Source organism: Phaethon lepturus, unplaced genomic scaffold (genome assembly GCF_000687285.1).
Source record: "Phaethon lepturus isolate BGI_N335 unplaced genomic scaffold, ASM68728v1 scaffold19851, whole genome shotgun sequence".
NCBI lineage: Eukaryota > Metazoa > Chordata > Aves > Phaethontiformes > Phaethontidae > Phaethon > Phaethon lepturus.
This window is the reverse complement of record NW_010517381.1, coordinates 11,131-22,135: the sequence shown is the minus strand read 5'-3', so window position 1 is coordinate 22,135 and position 11,005 is coordinate 11,131. Positions and strand designations below refer to the sequence as shown.

General features: G+C 42.7%; 1 protein-coding gene across 3 annotated transcripts in view; it reads right to left on the bottom strand.

The window, feature by feature from the left end:
- Positions 1–10,031, bottom strand: part of MICU1 (mitochondrial calcium uptake 1) — a 95,686-nt gene extending 85,655 nt beyond the window's left edge. For all 3 annotated transcript variants that reach the window (XM_010296389.1, XM_010296390.1, XM_010296391.1), the window contains exon 1: positions 9,871–10,031. In XM_010296389.1, coding sequence (XP_010294691.1) covers positions 9,871–10,031 — 161 coding nt within the window. The remainder of the gene's footprint in view (positions 1–9,870) is intronic.
- Between the last annotated feature and the right edge of the window lie 974 nt (positions 10,032–11,005).

The window sequence follows — 11,005 nt, the reverse complement described above, 5'->3', positions numbered from 1 at the left end:
AATGGTGAAGAGTCCAGAACACACTGTGAGAAACCCTGACCTTAATAAGTCAGAGTGCTGTAAGAAAGACTGAAAAGAGGAAGGCGAGACAACCGTAATATACATACAACAGCTGCTGCAGGACTGTTCTCTTGGTCCAGTGAGGACCAGACAAGACATAAAATGTGCTTAAAACATCGTAAGGAAAGAGACATAGACACTGGGGAAGGAAGGAGAAACCTGTACATATATACATACACAGAAAGCATTTAATGTTAAGGACAAGGGAACACTGGATCAACTGCCAGGGAGATCTATTCCATCACTGCTTTCTCCATCACCAGAAAATTGCTAAAAATAGGTGAGACTGCTACCTGTCAGGACTAGCTCAGAGGCACCCAGCCCTGCCTTGGCAGCAGACTAGCTGATTTCTCACGCTCCCTCCCACTCGCCTCTATGACAGCCCAGTTTAGGCACCGGGACCAGCACATGGGTGCAGACGGACAGGCCAGAGCGTGAAGACCTCTGCTTCAAGCCCCTTGAAGTTGACTGCTCTGAAGAACAACCTGAACAGTTTTAGGTCCAGCTAACTGGGATGATGTAGGATAACACGCCACTCCTTAGAGATGACTCCCTGATAGCCTGCAGAGGAAAACAATTGCTTCATGAAGGTTGTCAACCCTTATGACACACACTTGGAGGCATCCTACTGATGTTACCCTAACATCCCTGTAAACTATATATCTATCAGTTCCTTAATCCAGGAGACACTGCTTACAGTTACATCTGCCATGCACAGAGAGAATCGAGCACAGAGCCATAAGCTTGCGCTCCTCACCTCTCAAATACACTGCTCACTTGAACTTCTCTCGATCCGATCTGTACTTTGAAGGCTTACAGGCTCAGTAGCGCTTTTTCTTCCTCCCAAGGTAACGGCAGTTGCTTTCAGTCACTGATACAACTCCTGAGCAAACACAGAAAGTGTTCCCCCTGCCCCTTGCTTTATTATTTTTTACAATACTTGAGGGTTTGTATGAGCCTGGTTTTATCAGTTTGAAATTATGAGCCAGATAAACAGCTACAAATAAGTTTGACTTAGAATGACAACCACCAACTGCTGAAGATTGTTTTATTGGGTATTCAAAGCTTATACCCAAGGGTAAGGATGTCATAAATGCTAAAAAATACAAGTGAAAGCCACAACTTTAGTTCAGAAGAAAGCAAGCCCTACAGAAATAAGGAAACAGAAAAGATGGGCAGAGAAAGTTAAATGTACTCCGTATAAACCGAAAGCTACATACTGTAGAAAATTGATAAGGGACACCGAAGCACCCAAGGAAGCAGCAATGACCAAGACAACATGATCTTTTTATTACCCAAGTTACCAAAAACAACACGGAGCATGAAATAAATTGAGATTATTGTTTACAGTGTTATTGGATGTGACAGAACTATATACTTCCAAGTGAACACTTACTCTGTTTAAAATGCTTTATATTCTATATATCCTGATCTCAGGAGAGAGCCTAGACAGACTCTCTCCACTTGAACGGTAGCGAAGATCTATATAACGCAGCAACACCAGCAACATATATAACACCTAGCAGCACAATGAATATGTATTTTCTACTCAGGTCTTTATAAGGCTTTCTGCAGAAGTCTAAGGTTTAGTTTTAATAAAAGTTGGCTGAGACACTCTGTCCAACTGCTGTTGATGTTCAGTAAGCCTTAACTCATTGCTATTACTATTCAAAAAGAGTAGAACAGGGCAATAGGTGTTATCACAGACCTGTTACTTAGAGAAAGACTGACATTGGACAGAGGAAACAAGATGATCTAGGCTTTCTAATGCAAGAAGGGTAAAGAAGAATTTTGTGACAGTCAATGAGGGCTTACGGAAAATAAGTCTTACACTAAAATAGATTTCACCTCTTGATCAGATTACCAGTGTTGTTGATAATCGCAGTAAGGATGCCACTAAATTATCTTGTGATTAATAAGCCAGAGCAACACAAAAATCAACACGACACATTTAATTGATTAAAAACTGCTTAATAAAATGCTTCAAAATATGAACATTTGATCATCACCGAGTGCCTGAGCTTCTCACAAGCCTTGGCAAGGATAAGTTCCTGGCTCTATGCCACATCTTTTATTAACGAGCTAGAGGATAAAGTCACTGGGTCCCCCACCATCTACCAGTAAAGACTCAGAGCGCGCTGGAAATCACGGTCTTGCTTGCTCAGTAAACCGAGCACAAGCAAACACACAATACCCATCAAGACAGCAAAGAGTGAGGGGAACATCTAGGCACAACGAAGACAGACGTGTTTACGTGACTGGTTTCATCCATGCTAGACACTAATGCCTGTGAAAGCCACTTTGTGTTTTAGTGGGTCATCAGCTTAACGTAACTCCCAGTGAATCACTGCAGTCTTAAGGACAAATGCACACGTCGTACATACAAGACAGGAATCTCAAATCAAGTCTAAATATTAAATAATGCTTCTGTTTGGCACCGATGCAGCCCTCCTAGGCTACTGTGCTCAGGCTCTCCAGCGTTTTAGCATCTTTTTTCTCTAAACCCTACCCAATCAAAAGCCACAAATTAAATATTTAGTACGGTAAGTTTTTTGCATTCAGAGAACTTACTCCTCCCAGGCTGAGACAAAGGATTAAACTGATCATAGCCTGCGTTCTCGGTAGAGGAACAAGCTAGAAAGCTCTGTAACACAATAACAAAACCAAGAAACAGTGGAAAGTGGGTACTGGCATACACTGAGGCCAAGAATAACACACAGCCTTGTTCACAGTGTAGATAATTAGCAGCCTCCCTGATGTACACATTCTCTTCCCTCAACGGTTTCTAGAAAATAAATATTGAGTGGGCTCCTCCTCCTGAAGCAGGGTGAGAGATGCTCTCACTCAAGCAGAGCTATTCGCCAAGGCAAGCAGTAACTCTGGGAAGCTGGCTGTATTAAGTCTACTTCCACCTTCAGCAGTCAAGAAGTTCATTTGCATTGCGGCACTACTCCCTTACTAGGCATGGTATAGACATCAGATAAAGAAAAACAGATGTTAGTTGTGACTCTCAATATATATTTCCTCCAAGTTCTCCAAAAACATTTGCTTTCTCTGTACAGACAGACAAATCATGCCTCTATACCAATATAAAATGTGAATACAAGTGGATTTATCCAAAACACAATATATTCCATCAAGTTTAACTAGCCTGTATCTATAATTAAGCATCATGAAGAACTTTTAAGAGAGAATGGCCCCAGCATCCAGTTATCTGGCAGGGAAGGAACATGAATTCTCATCAGCATCTCTTCCCTTTCCCAGACCATCCGCAATAATGCAACAAGCCATTAAGTGAAGATGTGCCACAACATTAATCACTGCAGCATCTGTTTTTGTTGTGCAAACTAAGTCCTGCCAGGCAATAAGAAATCGGTGAGCCTATTCACATGCGTAGAGCAAAGCAGGTGTTTCCACACCAGAGCATTTTATAGGCTCACAACAAGCAGTGTTTATCTACCTGACCACGCTAGTCAATCCGTCTTCATTTCCACTGAAAATACGAGAACACAAGAGGACAAATGTAGAGCTAACATAAGTGGTGTTGCCTGAGAACTGAAGTTATTTTAAATAATTCTTTAGAAATACAGAGGAACTCAAGCAGATCAGTGGGGAAGAAGAAAGGAAGAGTGGGGAAGAAGAAAGGAAGAGTGATCCAAGCATCTGACTACCAACTCGCAGCTGGAACGTGCAAGATGGAGTTATTTAAATGCAGGGAACGTCTTATTGCTTTGGGTACCCAAAGTAGTGTGAAAGTTGTAATGACTTACGGGAAAAGGTATATGTGCTACAAGATCCCTTGTGTGGAAAATGAGATCCCTTCAGATTTCTTCATTTCCCATGAAACCTGGTCTTTAGCTACAAGCAGACAGCAGGGGAAGATCATGGGAGGTCAGTCAGAGCCAGGACAAAACACTTCACACCTTTCAGGCCATACTTTATTCACACCTGGAAGACCAGAGAAAGTCACGCCTGGCACCACTTTTTGCTCTCCAGCCTTGGATGCATTCACACAGCTGCATGCTTCTGAGAATTTGGCCTCATGCTCTTGGAACAAAAGTCCCAACGAACTCAGCTGCAAGTCGAGGAGGGAGCAATTCCCCTCTATGTCTATATCAATACCAATTAAAAACTGTTCTTCCCTAACAAACTCCAGGGTATTTAATAACATTATTCCCTTCCAGCCAGTACCTCATGCAATCCTTCAGCCATTCTGGCAGACTGAAAACAGAAGGCAGCTGAGCCACTGGGTGGTGGCAGACACTGAACATCGTTAGAAAGGCGACAGCCATGACAAGACTAGACCCTAAAGGCTTGACACTCAATGACTGCATTGGCACTTTACTTCCAAACCAGGAATTAATCAAAACTAAGTGATATTTACAATTTCTGTGCTTCCTCTATTGAGCCAGAAAATTATTCCCCTACTCCACTCCCAAATGATGTGACTTCTTGGAGAGATGCTGTTTTTCAGATAGCTACCGGAGGTCGACCAACACGCTCTTGGGGATTCAGGCAAGTTATGCAGGTATTTTTAGTTATTCAGTGCAAAAGGGAGGCAGCAGGTGTGAACTTGGCCACCAGAGGGCACCCGTATCGTTAAAAAAAAAGATTAAACGGTGCCATTTGAAGTGACATTAAAGACTCGGGGTTCAAACAATGCTTATCGTGTTCGAAGACATCAAATTCAAAGTGTAGTCCCCATAAAGTCATATCAAACCAAGACAATTCGGGAAGCAGGTTCTTGCATTTCCACGTGGCTTCTCTGCACAAATCCCAGCTCTGATTTGCTATCCAACATTTAAGTAAGATACTACGAACATGCGCTGATCGAGCTCCAGGGCTCTGCAGGTCAGCTGAGGTCACTCCCCCCGCTCACCCCCCAGGACAGTTCAGATGTTTTCCTAATTGACTCCGGTTTTGACTTTGGCTCACTCCCCGGCATCAGATTCTTTCCTTCCCCTGATGCTCATGGGTAAAAATAATATGAAGCCAAAAACCACCTGAAAAGGACACAGTGCTCTTTCAAGACACCACTCGTGGATCAATGTGCCTTCAAGCCTTAGGAGAAAACCCTCAGCACAGCAATCCCAAAGATAGTCTCTTAAGTCTGTCACCTCTCAAAGAATTAAAAAAAATAGAGCAGAGCTCTCAAAATAAAAATTACCTAACACGGATAATACCTACATTTTTTTCATCTTTTCTCTCCTACATCAGGTTAAGTAGTACCTGACACATCTATAGCTATAAAACAGGTTTCTCCCCTCTTGACTATGATTTATGTGGTTTCCTTTGTTTTGGTAGAAAAAAGATTTTTCAAGTCTCAGCTTCAGCTAGCATAAAATATTTCCAGCAATTCTGCCATCAAATTACTCTAAATCCCCTAAGACACTGATGCAACAAAGCAATGCATTCTTAAACAGAGTTAGCTAAGGACTGATCCAGGTTTCAAAATGAATTTCAGAAGTGCCGATGGAGAAAAGCCAAACAACAAAAAGCAGTGAAGGTCAGAAGAGCAAGGAAGATGAAGGGGCTTTCCTACAGAGGATCTTCCAGTAAAGCAATTGGGCACTCGATACAGGATGGCCAAAGGAGGAAAGGGTGGAGGAAGAGAAGAAATGGTAGAGATGGAATGAAATCTTGCACAAGTGGCAACTGGCACCAAAACAGCTCAGCTTGCTGGTGAGGAGCGGAGCCTCAAAAAGAGCTTGGAATAGAATGAGAATATACCACCAGGGCTGGGAGACGGGTATATTGAGCTTAATTGATTCAACTTATGCACAGGATGGGGCAGGAACCAGAAGAGCAGAGAATAAGGCCAAGGGGATACAGCAAAATAAGACCGAGTACCACGTTAGACACAAACACACCGATAGCAAAGATCTTGTTAACCAACTTCCAGAGCAACAAAAATGTCTTGCTCTTCTTCTTACCGCTAATATATTTGCGGAAGGATAAGAAATTAAGCATAACCAAATACTTCCAGTCGATCCGGAAAAGCACTGGTAGGACTCTGCTTACAGAGATCTTTCTGTGCTCCCGAAAGGTACATTTGTTCCTTTATTTCATTCAATACCCGGGTGATTAAGTGACAAGCTTCAGCACTGAAACACCAACTTAAGTGCTTTCACATGCCCACCACCCACAGATTCAGCCAGGAAGGTTTGTGACATAAAGAAGATATCTGCGGCCATTTCATAACACACTAAGTCAGTATTTGGAACTACAAATACAGAATACAAGTTTTACGTGAGTATCAGTAACAGAATATTTTAGAAACATTAAGTTTGCTGCAAACTGTGAGGTTCAGTACTTCTCATATATTAATGCCCCATATAGATTAGCCAATGACTGAGCCGAGATTTATTTCAATCAATTAATTCAGTTCCTTATACTTAATTGCTTCTGTTGCCAGCTGGAAATCCTCAGAGCTTAAGTTATCACTTAGCAAGGGTAAACTTCATTAGTCTTCTACACTCGGTTGTTTGTACTGCTGAAGCATTCTTCACCACAGCAGAACAGAGCAGCCTTAGCTACTCCTGTCGTATGATTATTCAGATGAAATATATTCCACCACAAGCAGGCAGCAGGAGCTCCTGGAAGACAGCGAAGGCAACGAGACCAACACTCGCCTGATGGACAGCTAAGCAGAAAGCTACACACAGATGCACATCAAATGTGAAGATCCCATCAACCCACCTCCAGCCTCAGGAAGACACAAAAATAACCCTTTCCTATCTTCAATCACACAACCACTGGGGCTTTTGTATACATCTTTTCAAGCCTTGACTTCTCCTCTGCCTTTGTGTGGGCTTCCTTATCTCAGCGCTGGCTTCAAAGCACATCCTGCAGAATCCATCTGAAACACACTGGTTTCAGGCTGCACATGACAGTCAGAAACCACCTGAGAAGTCCTGTCTTTCTTCATGCTAAGTAGCAGGAAGGGAAAATTCACATACAGGCACCACCATACGAATCCCTTTTTGCAAAGTTCCTCATCATCAGAAGCACAAGAAATCCGTTTTGAAACACAAAGTTTGGGGTTTTTTTAAGTACTGATAAGAGATGCAGTGCTGCTTCCCACATGTCAGTTGAGAAGAGTTGGGATATTTACACAAGGGCAGATGACAAAAAGAAATAAAAGTCAAATACTCTTTTCCTTTTATTATCTCTCTTCCTCTAACACTGTATCAACTCTTACCTAGCCCAAGAAGTGTTAAGACTTTTGTCAACTGCTTCTTGATTCAGCCTATTACATCTCTAATGCCTTAACTGTAAAGAAAATATTAGAAGAAAACAAAAGAGGGAGACATCCCTCATCTTAAATGAAAACTTCACTGACAGCCTGCAGGAGAGCATCCCTTACTGCATTTCTTACTCAAAGGGCAACAGAGTGTCTCAGCTTCATTGATAGATCATCCCAGGCTAAACGGAATATTAGCAGGCACACGTCCATCGTTAGTCACCTGCCAGTAAAGGGACAGTAATTCTTGGCGATGCTAATAGAGACACACTTAGGACCTGCTGGACCCCTCAGAGACTAACTGTGCAGCGCCGGAGAGATTCCTGTCACAAGAGCACGGCTGCTTCACTAACCTAAGGAAAAGAAGCATCGTATGGCATCCCTACAACAGACTGACTGCACCAACAGAACTGGTTACGCACAGGACCTCCCTAACCTGCTTCCCATTTAGATACTGCTGCAACATTTAATAAATCAAAATCGCTTAGTAGTAAGTGCAAGTACTCAGATGCACATGGACATTTCTCTCTGTAGTAGATAAATTACCTTTGCAGTGATACCTGGCTTATTCAATCCCTGGCTACATGTATTACATATTTACCTTTCATAACTAATTCCTCACACTTACTGTAATAACCCAGGATGTAACTACCTGAATAACCCAGGATGTCATTCCAAACATTTTTTTATCCACTTATGCTTATTCTTAAAGCCAACTAACCACTCAATTTATATATTGTGAAAGATAAAAGGAAATTTGCAGTTTCTCATCCCTCGTTTATTTAAACGCAAAGTTAAAATTCCTATTTGAGAGTCTGTTTAAAATTCCTACAGGTGTCAGTATGAAGTATTTTCTACACCAGATATATCAGTTTTGTTCCTCCTCTTATTCAATAGCTGTATGCCAAGTAATTAAAGTAACACCGTAAGTCTGCATGCAGTTACAGACATTGTGGAGTTATTTCGTGGCTCATATAGGAAAGGAATACTGTACAATTCTATTTAGTGCTTTAAAAATTTGTAAAAGAGAAAGGAGACAGAGGGAAGAAAGAAAAATAATAAAAATCACAGCAAGCCAATCCCTCCAGATCGATGAGGACTGGGGAAATCACAGACCATGCTAGACCCAAGACACTGCCATCTCCTTTATCTGATTTCTATCACTACTCTCAGCTGAGCAACATCAAGCCCAGCCACAGTGCCCAAGGGCCTCCAAGGAACAGCCAAGTACCTCAGAAGCCAAAAATCAGTCCCTGAAATCACCCCTGACCTAGCACTCCACAGCCCTCTGCTGCAGGGAAGCACCTTCCCTCTTGATAAAAGGCAAAGCTAACAACTGACAATCTGGCTGTCATTAAAGGCAGGGGTGAACCTGCTGCAGGAGGGAGATGTTAACTCTGTGTCTTTGGGAGAGCTTTACGTCCTATGTACTTTACAATCATGCTGAGGACGTTTTTAGTGGAAAAATCCCTGCTCACTTCCCTGCCTGAAAAGGGGTGTGATCCTGACCATCTCCACAGAAGCGTTTAGGTCCTGCAGATAAAGAGACAGCACACTACGTAAGTGCAGATTATTAGCAAAATGCAGCATAAGACAGCGCTGTGCTGGATCACTGTGTTCTTCCTCTGCCTGAGCAACTCCTTTTAGTAGACATCAAGCTTTGACAGCTCTAGGAACAGCTAGAACGATTACCATCATCTTCCTCCTGTTACATTAAAACTAGAGCCTTCTAGCCACAACACAGGTAAGCGGAGAGCCAGCAACAAATCACCTAAATATTGGAATGAAAATATGACGGGTTTCCAGCAAAGACTTCATTTTCAGACTCTAATTGGAACCAGGAGTTTGAGTGACACTGCTGGTGCCACACTGCTTCCACATTTTGAGGGAAGAGAAGGGAGTCCTTCATTTACTTCAAATGTGGCATTTGCCCAGGGTTGAGTACGGGTTACCTCAGGCAAGCACAAATATCCCCTTTCTCCTCTCAGTTACGGCAACAAGCTTTGAGCTTCATCGCTCAGAGTATGTGCGCTCAGACTCCGGCCCTTAAAAACCTCATGAGTCTTGCGTGCAGCTACCTTACCACCGAAAGACAGACTGTCCTCTTCTGCTCCTCTGCTATCTTTTGCATGTGAAGCAGTCAGCAGAACACCCAGAAAACCTGAGGAGCATCCCCCAGCCAAGCGTGCTGTCCCTAGCAGCCCTCCCAGAAGCTGAAAACATGATGTTTTCACCCAGGTTGGCAGAGTTAATAGATTTCTCTTTGCACAGCAGCACAGACCTGTGTAGCATCACCACGCAGGGGGAAGCCGGGCAGCAAACCCCACCAAGGGCAAACAGTCTATGCTGAGGATGGCTACAGAGGAAAACTCTTCAGCTCTGAGCTTTTTTGCATATCTCTGGCAGCAGCAAAGAAGCTCCACAGGGAGTCAGCAACAGCCATTCCTTCATACAGCAGAAGCAGGAAATGCTTTGCAGCTCTTAAGCCCATCTGCAGGTACTTACACAGGACTAAAGCAGCATGAGGTCTCAAGCAAAAAATAAAATTAAAAAAATATATATATTACCTCTGCCAAAGGAATCTGGCACTTGCTGTCGCTGCAGTCGTCCCTATGAAAGCCGCCACCACGAGCCTACGCCTGGTCCTGGGGTGATGTGCCGTCCCATGGTAACGCCGCGAGACAGCAGACAGCCCTGCTGCAACGGGAAGAAATCGAAGGCGAAACATCCTGTCGAATAAGAACAACACATTAGTAAAGCAACAAACGGTTTCCAGTTGTGGACTCTCACGCTGACCCTCAACCAGATATTTGCTCGTATTTTTTCTAAAATAGGAAAAGTTACAGAAAATAACTGTCACGAATGTTTATTAGCTGTTCTGAAAGAGGCATGTAACCCGTGTAATAAAAACCAAATTATGAGTATTACTTACTGGCATACACCTGGCTGACACACCTTGCTGTCACATCCCAACTACCTACTCAGCTGCTCTTAGAGCATTTTCCAAATTCCTCTTCAGCCTTTCCCCACCACAATTCATTAAGAAGAAATACTTGCACGCTCCCGCCTGAGTGCCAAGGCAGGGAAGGTGCAGGTAGATCTTACAAGCAACTAAAGCCAGTAAGAGCCATTTGGCCAAAGGGTTTTTTTTTATAGACAGCTGCATTTTAAAAGGCAAATTAAACCAAATATCAAAAGCAAAGCAAACAAAAACCCAATGCAGTCGATTTAAATTTCCTTAAGAAAACCCTACTGTTCTTAAATCACTTTTTTAGCTAGCCTGGAGCAAAACCATTTACATTCAACTTGAAGTACAAGGCAAGTTTCAAAGCGTCAAAACTCGTAAAATACAATCCATACCCCGTTACACACACAACGGTAGAGCGACAAATGGGAAACCAGAGCTACAAATGCAAACATTATTACAACGGAGAAATTTGAACCACAAAAATGTCACGTCATCACACACACCAGCTACAGGAGACAAAGCAATTTTTGCTAGCTCACAAGATTGAAGGTGAAGGGTGGATGTTCCCTGTGAAAAGAGAAGGTGCTGTATCTTTTAGTGGAAAAAAGGTTTTATTTCTAATGGATGCCAAGTCAGTTTTCCAAGCATAGGGTCATCCTTAAAAAAAGGAAACTGGGAACAGAATAGTAAAAGAGAAAATTCCCAAGGCCAGCAAAAACATTAGAAATGGAGAG